Source organism: Ammospiza caudacuta, chromosome 9, assembly GCF_027887145.1.
Source record: "Ammospiza caudacuta isolate bAmmCau1 chromosome 9, bAmmCau1.pri, whole genome shotgun sequence".
In the NCBI taxonomy this organism is placed as follows: domain Eukaryota; kingdom Metazoa; phylum Chordata; class Aves; order Passeriformes; family Passerellidae; genus Ammospiza; species Ammospiza caudacuta.
In genome coordinates, this window is record NC_080601.1 from 21,554,093 (window position 1) to 21,568,598 (window position 14,506).

At 42.5% G+C, this 14,506-nt stretch overlaps 2 protein-coding genes across 2 annotated transcripts in view; both read right to left on the minus strand.

Annotated features, from left to right (window-relative positions):
- Positions 1-1,544: 1,544 nt before the first annotated feature.
- On the minus strand, positions 1,545-6,356 carry LOC131561516 (bone morphogenetic protein 2-like). The gene is made up of 5 exons (XM_058810834.1): positions 6,068-6,356; positions 5,825-5,967; positions 4,983-5,099; positions 3,603-3,804; positions 1,545-1,990 (listed from the first exon to the last, which is right to left on the minus strand). The coding sequence occupies exons 1-5, from the start codon at positions 6,354-6,356 to the stop codon at positions 1,545-1,547; spliced, it is 1,197 nt and encodes a 398-aa protein (XP_058666817.1).
- Positions 6,357-11,446: 5,090 nt separating this feature from the next.
- Positions 11,447-14,506, minus strand: part of ERCC6 (ERCC excision repair 6, chromatin remodeling factor) — a 43,678-nt gene continuing 40,618 nt past the window's right edge. The window contains exon 20 of the mRNA XM_058810427.1: positions 11,447-14,262. Coding sequence (XP_058666410.1) covers positions 13,834-14,262 — 429 coding nt within the window. The 3' untranslated portion in view covers positions 11,447-13,833. The remainder of the gene's footprint in view (positions 14,263-14,506) is intronic.

A 14,506-nucleotide genomic window follows, 5' to 3' on the forward strand; every position in this document is an offset into this window, starting at 1 on the left:
CCCTGCTACCAGATTTGCATTCCACTGTACCAGGGCAACCACATAGCAGGACCAAAACATTTTCACTTGAGGAATAACTACTGGATCCTCCCTAAAGGGAAACGTGTCTATCCTCCTTATCTGTCATACTCCTTGGCACAGAGGACTTGATACAGTACCCACTGAAGCCATTGGGAATGTCCTCTCTTCTGGAAAATTATTTGATTCATGACTCTAGGAAAGGTTCAAATACAACTTACAAACCATACCAATGTTACATTACATTTATTTAAAAATTTGCATTTTATATTACAGATTAATTTAATATACTCCAAGTGTTTAGGTTTTAAATTAAATAAATCTATTATACACATCAGTATTTACAGAAAGAAAAACATTACTTTTTTTTTTAAGTCTCATTGGAGTAAAAAAATTCTCCATGAAGATTCTAGCCATGGGAGATGCCACATTCTGTGAGAGGTCAGCCTCCTTCAAGAGTTCATGGAAACAAGAAACCAACCAGGCTTAAGATACACCTCAATGAACTGTCTGAGGAATGGCAATGAGCTGGTTACCTGCAGGAAAATGCAGCAAGACTGAAAGATCTCAAGGGGCCCCATCCAAGCCTGTGCCCTCTATTCCTCAAAGAAGGGAGGAAATCAGCAGGTACATTGTGCATTCTAACAAACCTCGCCTCAGACACCAGACCAGGCCAGTATCTAGCACATTCTCACAGACCTCCAAAGCTTCATGGTTTTCTTTCCTCTTGCTAAACCACGAGGATTTTGACCCAAGCTTAGGATCCCACAGTACAGCAAATATACAGAGGCAGTCTCTGGTGCCACACACCCTGACAGCCATTACAGGGACAGGCACTGCCTCACCTTACAGAGTTGCAGCCCTGAGTTAGAAGCCAAGTATGATTCCCAGACAAATACTGACCCATGGGCTCCTTCAGACTGGCTAGCAAGTCCCATGGGGACTTATGAGGAGTTCTCTGCATTTGGTAGAGCTGCATAAAGCTCAGGAGAAGAGGTCCGTTTCCTGGTAATGCATGATCTACAAGTGGTAGAAACCTCTAAAATTAGCTCTGGGCAAATACTTACCCTGAAAGCTCAAAGTAGGACTGCACATCCCCACTTGACTGTGCATCCAAAACTGATTAGGGCTGTGCTACTGACACCTGCATCCCGTCCTGGATGGAGGCAGGATGCCATGCCTGGCCTGTTAAATCACTAGAAATTCTGAGCCTTGGTACACAGAACAAGACCTTAATTTGAACAGTCAACTTAATGGGCTTCAACTCCTTCACATAGTAAGTTCCTTTAATATTTTCCTTGGTGAACAGGCACTCAAAGAGTTCTCCATGGAGGTCTTGAAGTCCTCAGCTCTTCACAAGCCAGCCACCTTTCCACAGCCATGGTGAGAGGAGAAGGATTTGAAGCACAGACCAGTTTCTGTCTCTCCTGCCCTGTAAACAGAAATGCCATCTCCTTCAGTATCTTCAGTGGTAAATGGGAAACTGAATCCAGGTGCACACAAATGCAGAGAAAAAAGAAGTCTTGCTAATGACAACCACACCTTGTTGCCACCATGTCTTTATAATTTTTAAGGACGACATTCTGTTTGTCATCAAAGTAGAGAAGATTGAGGGACTTCAATTCATCTGGCACACAGCAGGGCATGCTGACATCCTGAGACAATTTCAGTGTATAAACAATGGACTGAACTGTGGCATGGTTTGTTGCATTTAGACTTTCCCCTAAAGGGAAGATGCAGGATCCTCTGCAGTAAAATGCATTGTATCCACTTGGGTGAATAATCCATCCTGACCAGCCAATGGCATGGAAGTCCACATAGAGCTCCCTCCTGTGACATGCTGCCAAGGGGCTCCTGGCAGCAGGGGCTGCAGCAGCCCGGGGTCTCCTGCTCAGGCTGGCACTGCTGCTTTCCATGACAGCAGTGTCATCAGGAACACGTGAAGATTTGGCAGGGTGGTTTGCTTCTGATTCTGAAAGGAAGCTGTATGTTAATATTTCACAAACAAAGCTCATCTACAAAGTAGAGTATTCTGTGTGAAAGTCTATTAAGTAAATCTACATCGAAGCCTTCAGAGCAGATTTTAAAACTGCACCTAACCTGTGAATGTACCAGCAGGGGTGTGTATTCAATTGCCACTTCAGCAATACTTCCTAATCTGTCAAATCTTGTGTCTTGGAAAAGCCCCAATTCAGCAGAAAGAGGAAAAAACCCACAGTGATCTACTAAATATTCTGAACTCCACAGCTCCTCTTCAGGGCTGAATCTAGTCAGAATGGTATTAACTGCCTTCATACAACCACTCCTACAACACACATTATTCTGGGCAGTGCTAACAGAGGGTGGAGATCACAGCCTTTTTCTCTCCAGTATTCTCCCAGTAACTATACCCATACACTTGCAAAGCAGAATGTGCAGAAACCTGGTCATGTGCAAAGTAACATTGTAAAAAATTATATTCTTCAAATTTGTGATCCTAAAAAAAACCACCACCAGGTTTACAGAACACTAAGGAATTAATTGTACTGACAATAGGATGCTTTCTTAAAGTATGTTCTGAGAAGCCCTGGGATCCATGCAGATGCATGTACACAAGCTGGAACTCACTGATATGTAGAACAACCTGTGTGGTCACTGACCTCTAACAACGGGCAGGTCTGGAGAGTTTCTTAGTTAAGAAATTTCTCAATCCTGACACAGTGCAGAGCTTGATGCTCATTAAACTAGATCTAGGATTTCACTATTAATTTTTATTTGGAAAACAAAAATAAACAGACCAGCCTAATTTTTAATTTGTATATTTTATTTCTAAATAATTTCACCGCCTACCTCTTAATATTGTCCTACCTAGCTTCTAATATGCAAATACAACCGTTTACCAGGAAAGCCTGGAAAGCCAGAACAGCATGATTTTTGCCCCTCCTTCAAGCTCTTTGCATTTATCAGGCCCTAAAATCCAGCCTTAGCCGATTTGACACTAAGGCCAATGGGAGAGGTAAGACACTGTTTTGTATTTTAAGGCACTAGGGCGTTGTCTTTGATGAAAGCAGCCTTTAGTCACAATGCTAATTAGTCATTGAAGTTAAAAAGGTGCTTAAAAACCAAGGACATAGAATTTAAAATTGCTTGTTTAACAACCTCTTTCACTCTTAAAATCACACTTGATGACTCTACTTACAGATACTTTACCAGAATTTTGACAAAGCATTCCAGGTCACTGAGTTTTTTTTTTCAGTATAAACCTAACATACAATTTTCACGCAAATTTCACCACCACAAAAATAATATAAGCAGTACTTAAAAAATAGAACTCCCATCCCTTTACAAACAAAATAAACCCGATTCTCATTAGGACTAATGAATATTTCTGGCACACACAGTTTTTGTGAGGGATGGGGCAATTTAGGGTGCTGGTGACCTACTAGGAAGGACTATCAAATTAAATTTCGATCACTGACTAAGCAAAACTTCAAACCTGTTCAATACTGCACTAAACTAAATAAATAACTGAGGTTAGGTGTACATGAGGTAGCAGGAGGCGACAGAAGATGAACAGGCAATCCATATTCTAAAAGTGCACTTACTTGTAGCAGAGGGTACAAAGCTGTGAGACCTCCGTTTGTTACTGTTGGTGAAGAGAACAAGGAGAGCATTTCTGCTCTCCTGCAAAGTGCTCTGGCTCTTGGCAAATGTAACCACGTCATGTTTCATTCCATTGCTGGAAATATGTGTCGCAGTTATCCAAAAGCCATGGTTGGAGCTGCTGTTTCCAACCCACTTGGAAACCTGGTGAAGATAGGGAAAAGAAAAAATATTGTTTCAATATTCTAATTACAGCACTATAATTAAGCAATGTTTATAATAAGTTTATATTAGGAAAAGAGAATAGGCAACAAGCTAGGAGAGCATAAGGACATATATTATGATAGAAGTGAGATAACTGTATAGCTGAGACTCCATTGACTTGAATATTTAAACAAGTAATTCAACACTTCAAATACAAAATAGCATAAGCATTCCCAAAAGCTACATTTGCATACAGATAATTATTTTCAGAGAATTTACCAGTGAACATTTGAGTGTACACTCAACACTTTTTAATATTAAAATAAGCCCTCTCTGACTTTCAGCAGGAATTTATTTTTCATAGCAATCTGAACACAGCAATGTGAACTCTCCAGATTTCTCATACTGTTAAGACTTATGTAAATCTAAAAAAACATGGCATTTGAAGAAATTCACAATCAAGCAAATTTACTCATCTAATTCTAATAATTGCACACTGATCGATTAGGCCAGGTCATTCTCTAGCAGGAATATCATGATTTAAGATGGAACTCAACCAATCATCCAAGCATGCTGTTCAGCCTGATCATAAAGCTTAGACAATGAAAAGCACCGTCCCAGAGTACAGCTCTAATCCACGTGTAGGTTCTTTTGCTATGGAAAGGGATTCACCTACTGTTACAATTTATGGATAGCTACAAAGCAGATCCTGAAGCTCACAGATACAGAAGTCTATGGAGGAAGCTGAATGACAGGCAACCCAACCATGACAAACTCCGGAAACACAATGTTGAAGCAATACTGCTCTACAGAGATGCTGCCAGAATAAAAAGGAGAAAATAAAACCTACTGTTAGAAGGCAACCAATGCCACAATGCCAGTTGCTTTGGCAGCCTAAAGACTAACACAAGGTTTTAATCAGTACTTGGCCTGACATCCCTTGATCGGCTAGGTTTGGGTTACTCAGTTCTCACCATGCTTGTGCTCCTAGCAGCTCATAAACACTTCTTTATTCCAGGTAGCACTGGGTGTATTTTTAAGGGTAGAGAGAAAGCTTCTCCCTCTGCTGCTGTCCTGTTTGAACTGACCTCAAAACCCAGCCTAATGGCAATGCTGGAGTTATAAGGTGTCATTTCAAGAGTTTAAGAAAAAAAATTAAGTCAGACTTCTCTGCTTACTGTCTGTGTGACGTTGAAGACTTCCCAGCCTTCCGTGTAGAGGGACAATAATCTTGATGCAATGAGATGCTTTTTCTGTGGCTTATTTTCACCCTCTAAGAGCTCATACACTTCCACCTAAATAACAGCAATATACAACAAAACGAAGAAGAAATTAATTTGATTGTTCTTACAGCAAACTAGGAGGATGAAGATTAAGCAGGTTTCTGCTACATCACAGCTATGAAACTGTACCGTCATTCTAAAAGAGGTAAAAAGAAGATTTGGGACAGTTTAACAGAAAAAGTTATGGCCACATACATCTGCTTCTAGATGTGTTCAGAGGCACAATACCAGATATAGGTACTATAGAAAATTATCCTAACCATCCCTATCCTGTTTTGAACACCTGACACCGTCAAAGTCTTCTGTTCCTCCTCATATTTTTCTTCAGGTCTGCAAAAAGTCCAATTCTGCCCTTTGCCAGAGGAATAGACACACTCAGTTTCCTTACCGCCTTGTTTTCCCATGAATCCCTGGCTCTTATTACTACTTTTCGGAGCAGCTCCAGCAGATAAATTTCAATTCGAATTTCGAAATATCTCAAATCCCAGAAAAGTACATTTGAGTCAGGTCTGACATTGGTGTCTTTAGGGAAGGCTCACTGCCATAGCACACAGGCCAGCATAAAGGCAAAGTCAAAACTTTAGATTACTTCTGCATGGTGGTGGCAAAGAAAACGTGAGGATGACAAAACAAAAATAACAACAAAGCAGGTTTGTGTGACACTTAGTTGCACTCCTAATTTTCAGAATTATTAACAAAGATAGCAGAATTAAGCGTTTAACTATTTCCCCACTTACTTTGCAGAAGTGTTGCGTGTCGGACCTTCTGGACCGATGTGCTGCCCTCTTAAGCTTGAAGACCCTGAACTCGGCTTTCAGCATCTGCTCGCTCTTCTCCATGGCGCTGATGTCGAAGTAGAAGTGGTGGTGGTCTACGTGAACTGGAAAAGACCCTTCTTGAGGAACACAGCCAGGCCCCTCGGGCCCGCTCCCTCCCGCCTCGGGGATTCACCGGGGCTCGGCCCCGCCGCCCGGGCCCACCTCGGTCCTCGAAGCTGCGCACCACGTCTCCCTGCAGCAGCCCCGGGGCGCGGGTGATGCCGTTGGCGTCGGCCACCTTGTTGAAGAGATCCACCATGAACTGGGGCGGCTTCTTGCGGGGCAGCACGTCGGGCGGCAGCTCCTCGATGTCGAAGACCTCCCGCAGGCGCTGCAAGGCCGCGGCCAGCACGGCGTCCCGCGGGTCGGGCCGCAAGGGCAGGGCTCGGGCCGCCCGCAGGCTCAGCAGCCCGGCCAGGCACAGCCACAGCCACGGCGGGCGGGTCGCCATGGACGGCGGCGCGGGCTCGGCCGGGCCGCCCCGCGGCCGTGACCGCGCTGCGTGAGGGGGCAGCGGCCCAGCGGCGGGCCCGGCGCGGCCAGGCGGGAGAGCCGAGCGCCGCTCAGGCCGCGCAGCCCCGAGGGCCAAAGGCCCCGGGCAGGGGCGGCCGCGCCGCGCCCGGGCCATCAGCGGCGCTTAAGGGCTCAATGGGGCAGCGCCGTGCGCTCGATGGCATCGGAGCGGCCGCCTCGGGCTGCCGGGGACACGGCCAGGTGTCAGCGCGGAACAGAAGAGCAGAAGAGCACCGCACTTGCGAAACCCCCAGCCTTTCAATAGGCCGTCTCTCTCTCTTTTTTTTTTTTTTTTTTTTTTTTTTTTTTTTTTTTTTTTTTTTCCTTCAGCCGAAAAAGGTTTTGATTTGGAGATTGCTGAGCCCAGGTGATGTTTCCTGTCGTTGCCGTAGCAATAAAAAGTGTACTGGGACCTGGGCATGAGCTTCTGTACTTCCCTGCTGCGGAATGCCCGGGATCGCCGGCCCCTTCCCCGGCTCCTTCCCATCCGACAGCCCGCGGAATGCCCGGGATCCGCGGCTCCTTCCCGTCCCACAGCCCGCGGAATGCCCGGGATCCCGGCCCCTTCCCGTCCCACAGCCCGCGGAATGCCCGGGATCCGCGGCTCCTTCCCGTCCCACAGCCCGCGGAATGCCCGGGATCCCGGCCCCTTCCCGTCCCACAGCCCGCGGAATGCCCGGGATCCCGGCCCCTTCCCGTCCCACATCGGACGCTGGTGCGGCCGCAGTGCCGGGGCTCGGCCGGGCTGCAGGACGGAGGCTGCAGCTCTCCAGGCACAAACTTCGGCCCTACAGCGGCCCATGGTGAGGAGGCTTTAAGGACAGAGTCTGGGGTTCTGCTAGTGCACTGCAGCAAGAGCAGCCAGGCTTCCATGTATTCAGGGATAGGGGCAGGAATACACACACATTCTGACGAGCTATTTTAAGGCTTAACTTAACCCAGAGTCAACTAGCTTTCAATAATTTGCCTTTCCCCCCACCCATTGGTTCATTAAAGGGATTCCACACCCTCAAAGAAATACTAAAATGGAAAATCAGCCCAAACGAACCAACCCCAGCCCTAAGGATCCTGCATAGTCGTGCTTTTCAAGGCTGTCTGGCAACTTACAGAGGAGCACATAGAGCTTCCTGATGGTTCGTGCAGCAGTGCCTGTTCTTCTTGTGCCACACTGTGCTGTGTTCTCTTTCCTGGCAGGAAAATATTGGGAGATATTTTGTGGGGCAGATAAAAATGTCTACTGGCTCCTCTGCTTAGCCCCACGATGTCAGACAGGAGTATTTGCATTGAGCAACCAGATGGACCTATAGGATAATAAGGTGGGGAGAAAGAGGCCACAGCTCCACACAGTCCTGAATTTTTGCCCCATGAAGTGCAAAAGATGAGTGGAGGAAAATGAGAAGCAGTGATGGGTTAATCAGACCAGTGTAAAGAGCACTGTTGCTGCACATAAAACTTCAGCTAGCTTTGATCCTCAAAATTCTCCAGTTGTCTTGAAAGGGCTGCAGGTATCTCAGCTCATGCCTAACAACAGTGCTGAATAGAACACTACCCATTCAGCTACCTGCCTGACAACTTGGAAAAAGACTAGTAAGACAGGAGAAATCATCGCTACACTGTTTTTCAGTCAACCTAAAAGCTTTGCTCCCCCTTCACTGCTTTTTCACATTCTTATCCGCACAAACTCTACCGTGCCCTTGGGTCTCTTAATTTACTCCCAGTATTCTCTCTAGGCATATACCTTCATTCTTACTCTCATGGTGCTGCTTCCAGACATTAATGCCTGGGAACACATAGCTAGGGTTCCCTAAGAACCTTAACTCTGCCCCAGAGGCAAAAATTTATGAAAAAAATCCTCTCTGTTTAATATAAGCTGGGACTACAAACAACGAAATGCCTCTATCGTAGTGCAACTGCAGAAATTTCAGCCTACAGTTAGCCAAACATAACCCACTGAGTGCTGTGTTCTTTTATTTTCATATTTCTGATTAGGCAAACAACATAATGAAAGCCTGTCTCCCTATTCTTCTGTAAGACTGCATGACTCACCACTTATGTAAGCCTTATGCAGGAGTTGGTCATAGCTCCTCTGATGATTCTAAGTCCTGGTTTGCAATTAGTGCAAAGCTTCTACCTCCCTGTTCTGTACAATAAAAATAGGTTCTCTCAACTTAGGTGTTGTGAGCAGTGTGGCTTTGGGAGCCCAGGAAAAGCTGTGGATCTGTAGGGAACTATGATAGGTAGTTCACTTAAAATTTTAGGTAGATTCTCTAGAGTTCAGCATTGGCATTGCTTTCCCTTCTCTCTCAAATGACTGGATGAACAGCTTGTTGGGTCTGAAGAGTTCACAATCATCTGGCTCTCAAGTATAGTGCATGGGTAGCAATGGGGATATTTATTGTATGGCCTGCCACATTGTCTTTGATGCCATTGTGGTGAATCTAGCATAACAATATTGAAAAAGCATGGTTATTGCATAGGTAGAGCAGGCTGGAAGGTGCTTTTTAACACAGCTGCCTGACACTTCCTACGTTTTCTGTGCTGGTTCTGTAGTTCCTAATTGAATGACTCACAACAGGCCTATTCTTTCTGGGGAAAAGAAGATTACTTTTCTGCTCTGTGAGTGAAACAATGATCCTCTGCAGTCTCCCCCATGTTTTTCAGGCAGGGAGCAAGAACATGAAGTGTTTCACTCAGTTCCATAGCAGCTTAGGCCCATTTAAAAAAAAGAAAAAAGGAATGGCCCTTGCATGAAAGATGTCAGACTCCTCTTTTAGTGGTAGGAGAGGTAGCAAAACCACGCCCACCAGAACAAGTTAAGAATTACTAAGGAAAGCTTCATCTACCAAGTTTCAGGTGAAGGCACAGGACTGTAGCACATCAGCAATACTGTGTGAAGCAGGAGAGGTGACATCACCCCAGAGCCCAGAATAGCAATCCCGTGAGGGTGGGTAGATGGAGAGAGCCACTGAGTTAGTAAGCATTTAGTATATTCAGCATTTAGTCTCAATGTTGGAACATGGATATTATAAATGGCCCTAAGTAGCAGAGTGTTTTTACCATGTATCTAAGAGATAAATAAATATCTCTCCCAGAGGAGATAAACTCCCAAGTGCAGACTCGCCGGCACATCCTGACTCCTAGACATGTGTCCTATGCAAGCCCTTCAAAAACTGCACTCTCAGCAACTTTCTGTGATAGTTTTGTGTAACTTAGAATTGCTGGGTTAATGATCTAGACAATAAAATACCATATTACCTGTTTTTCCAACCAGGGCTTCTTTGTACTGTGCTATCATTTCTTGAAGCATTTTTGAAAGATGTGTTTTTTCCCTATAAAGACTGCATCCATCAGATGGAGAAACCAATGCAGGAATTAGAGTACCCAGAGGTTTACAGCAGAAATTTCAGACATTCCTGTTCCTAAAAGACCAGGCAGGTAGATTACTCCACATTTTAAATCAATCTCAGTGACTACGTTACCAAATGTAAAACATGAGGGAAAATTGGGAAGAAATTTAGTAATTTCTTAGCCCATACATTGGAAATATGCCAAATTTAGATAAAATTGCTTAGGGTCTCTTAATATTTAATTATTTTATCATCTTTATATATCTTTTGAGAAGGCACAAGAGCACCAGCAGCACAAGAGGCATTGCATCATTTTTCCTTGCTGAATCACTGATAGAGCTGTTCCACTGTTCCTTAACACCTCCTCCCTTCAAGAGAGAAAACTGCTTAAACTGTAATGACTGGGTTTTACATATGAATCACAGCAGTATGCAAAAAGGAATTCAAGTTAGATATTATCCCCACAGTTTAATTATTCATCTACCCAGTTCCTTATTTTAAAAATAAAATTATTTTGGATTAGAAGAAAAAGAAAACAATCAAGTTTCTCCCTTCTGTTATAGCCCATTGAAAGGCAGAGAATTGCAGCAGTAGAAGACAGCAACATTTAGCCAAGTTTAGCAATCTTGGAATCAAAAGCAAAGCTGACCTTATGACTTGAGTACAACTGTCTATAGGTGACTGTTACCTGAAGCCAAAACTTGCAGATGTAAAACCCTACTTCTTTATAGCTTTATTTGGAGGATGATTTATTATCTGCAACAGCCTCAATTCTCCACATGGTGCAGCCCTTTGAGAAGAGGCTGAGCCACAGACAGAAGTTAGGCATTTAAAAATACCATTTTTAATCACCATTTCTAATCAATCTATCCATTCAGCAACTTACATTTCTTTTGTGGTGGGTCATTATTGTCCAGAAAAGTCAAAGGCCTACAACCTTTAGCTAAGTCTTTTTTTCTCTATGTCAAAATTTAGTTCTATACCAGAGATGTGTTGGTTGGCTATACATCTTCAACAAAAGGTTGAACAAAGGAGAGTACTTACACAGGAGAGTAAGCACCTGGAATAATGTAAAAGGAGGATGGGATGGGAGGACAAGGGAAAACATCTTCATAAGCAAGATGATTTTTTTACCTTCCCCTTTACAAATATGGCTTGAAACCAAAAGGAACAATTATGATGTTTTAACTTCTGCAGTTAAAGTATCATTTCAGCAGGTTTTACCTAGGCAGTGTACACAGTTCCCACAACTGCTTACTGAGAAATCAAAGTTTTTGCTATTTAGCTTTCTAGATTTTTATTCAACTGTATTTGTCTGCTCAGCTGTGTGGATGGTAGGTCACATCCCACAGTAGCATGGTGTTCAGCTTTTAGCATCTTTACAGGAAAGATATTTTCAGTAGTTCTTTGTGGTATGCTTTTTTAAATTTAAGTTTATAATCACTGTTCCATGCTGACACATCTTTTATTAGTAAGATTTAGTGGTTTTATTCCCAGCTTTATTCCTAAATTAACATCTGTATTTTGATTTTTCATTATCCCCTTTTTTTACTGAGGTAAGAAAACAAAATATAAGAACACACACATTCCACATAAGTGATTTTTGGAATCATGCACAAATAAAGTAGAAACTACCAACTACAGCACTGGGTACTTGGAAACTGAGACAGCTAAAATACAAGATTTGTTTAACTATGCAACACTGTTAGTGAGGAACTGCTTCAGGTATTCTGTGAAGATGTGAAAGGAATTCACTTTACACAGGTAAAGCTAAATCAACAAAAATCAGATGTTTTATGGACTGAAAGTAGAATTTTTCTGAAATAACTCTACTACATTAAAATGAATAGTAGCTATATTATAGTCTAGGAAATCTTTTATCTATAAATCAGTAAATCTTTAATCACATATGCTTTTGAGATCAACTACTTACAGATATTTTTGAGTATTATATTAGTACTTCTTCAGTCCTTAAAGATTTTCAACAAATGCAAGTACTGGAAAAAAGCTAGTTAGGAATTTGAAATTGTATGGATAATGGAAATACAATTAAAGATAATATGAATCATTTGGTCAGTGCACAGCATATAGGAGAAAATGCCCACTCTTCCCAGTGCCCAATGACTTCTAGAACACACTTTTGTTTTTCCTTTTTTAATAAGTCCATAAAAGCCAATAATTTATAAAAAGTACATGCAAGTCTATTTACATTAACAGATCAAGAAGCTGCAAAGTCTCCTTAGTATACAGGAATAATGTCTTTAAAATGGGAGTTTAAATAAAACAGGACACCAAAACTAACAGCTAAGGTGACAACAGCAACTTTGCTGACTGCTGAATTCCTGGTTTGTTGCTGGGATAAAAGATGGGGATATGACACCCAAACCAATTCACAGTCTGCATAGATATGAAGAAAACAGAAAATTGGTTTGTTTTTACTCTTTTTCTGATGAATTTCAAGTCATATCAACAGCAGTTGCAGCCCAAGTTCCTTGTTTCACCTGTTTTTGAAAGAGGGAATGTAAGTGAATATAAATGGGATCAGAGAAAGAGATGTTATGAGAAGTCCCATCTTCAAATGCTGTTAGGAAAATAAACATTCTTGAATTGTCTGTCCTGTCTAAATCCAGCCTCTGAAAAGCCAAGAAGGATAATTTCTTGCAAATCTCTACAGATCCTTTATCACTGAGCAAAAATAAGAGGAAAAGCAATTGGAAGTCTCTAAAAGGTTGTTTTTTTTTACAAAAAGAAAGTTTGTATTCTTGTTTCACCATTCATCTTAGAATATTTATACTTCCACTTAAAGTAAACAAGATAATTTCATAGTGAACAAAAAAGCTAAAACTAGCTCAGCTTTCCATAGCTTAGGGATAGGAAGGACATTAGGCATAGGTAACTATTCCTAGTTTAAGCCATACAGTAATTCAATGTTGCTGCAACCATGTGGTTTTCTTCTCAAAATCTGTCCACATTTTCCACTTTAAAATTACCTTTTGTAGTACACGAGTGCCCTGAAGACAGACCCAGTGTTGTACTTGGATTTGCTACAAATAATTGGTGTTAAAAGTCTCTTGACAGTTGGGTAAGTTCAAGTTTTCCCTACCCGTAGATGAATGACATCTAACACTGATATATGCTCCAACTATGCCCAAAAATGATTATGGTGAGTAAAACACAGTGACACCCTTCCCCCTCTGACCAGCTAACACTCCAGTCTATATCAAGGTATCAAATTTTAAGTGGTGGGAGGTAACTGGCCATAAATCACAGTGAAACATATGAACACTTAGTAAGTCCACAACCTGTGACAAACATAACAGTTACTGTCTCCTCAGTTTTAAAAAATACTGTAGAGCAAACAATTGCCAGTGGTATATGGGATTGTAACTGGATTGCTGATGATGGTGTTAATGGGTACTCTGGAATTTAGTAAGTTTTCCATAATTGTCAATTGTCAGTTAACTCAATATCCTGCTACACTTTCAACTTTTTGTGATTAAACATCCATGGCATTAGAATTATTTCCCGAGTTAGTAAAACATTACAACAAAATTCTCAATACTGATGCAAGTTACAGAAAATTATTCTGATGCACTTGTCAGTACAAGTGAACCTCTCATGCTAACTACAATCATCTCCCCTCTGCCCTTTTTTTTCTTTTTTGATGGCACACTGTGTGCCCTATGGCCATTCAAGTAATAAACAGGAAATCAAGGAAGTAGTTTTCCAAAATTTCACAGAAATCAAAGACGTACAATCCACGGTAACATCCATGGATCTTATTGTAATAAAAGGTCAGTATATGCTCTTCACCCCATTTATATTAAGATTTCTTTTGAAGAAAAGGTGCTGATAGTTTGTATTGTTTCATCTATGAGGTAGATGGCATTTTTATATAAATAGTATAAATCAGAAAGTAAGTTAGCTTTAAGCCTGCAACAAGTCCTGCACCACTGACTGTATTCAGGAATACAAAATACTTCAAAATTTTCCAAGTCACACAGTGTTTCTCCTTAGAGAGGAGAACGGTGCTCAGCTGTACAGAGAGGCGCCTTCACTGATGGAGGGTCACCGGAATTCCGGCTTTAGCCTCCAGACCCCTTCCCCGTTGGGGCTCCTGTGGAAGGTGCAGATGTTGCGGAGCAGCTCTCTGAAGACGCACGAGTGCTCTGCAGGCAGCTTGGACTCAAACTCCTGCAGCAGCTCCCGGGTGCTGGCCTCGCCGTCCACGCGGGCCTGGAACGCCAGGAAGTTCCGCAGATCCACGAGCAGCTCATCGTACTCCGTGGAACCCGGGACTGGGGCGGGTGCTGGCTGATGGTTCTCATCGCCCTCATCCCTTGTCTGCTGTGGTAAAACAAGGTGGTTTCTTGCCCTCATACGAGCTAATAAAGATGAAGAGTCCAGAGCACTGGATGACGATTCTCCAGATTTTCCATTGAAGTGCTCACTGGAACTAGACTTCCTTATATTTTGTTTCTTTATTGTATCTCCATCCTGCAAATAAACACACAGACTATGGGGAAAATTGCATTTTGAGACCCACAGAATTTATTAAACAAAATCTGCCTGTTGTTTAGACCTAAATAACAAATACACCACTTGGTCATCTGAAATATACCATAAAGAGGTGATGTATTCTGGTCTCAATTTTAGAACTTAAGAAGCAAAAGAAAAGCGTTGCTGGTTTTGAGACAGATAAGCAAACCATGGTGCAATTTGTGACTGCTGTACCTAACTA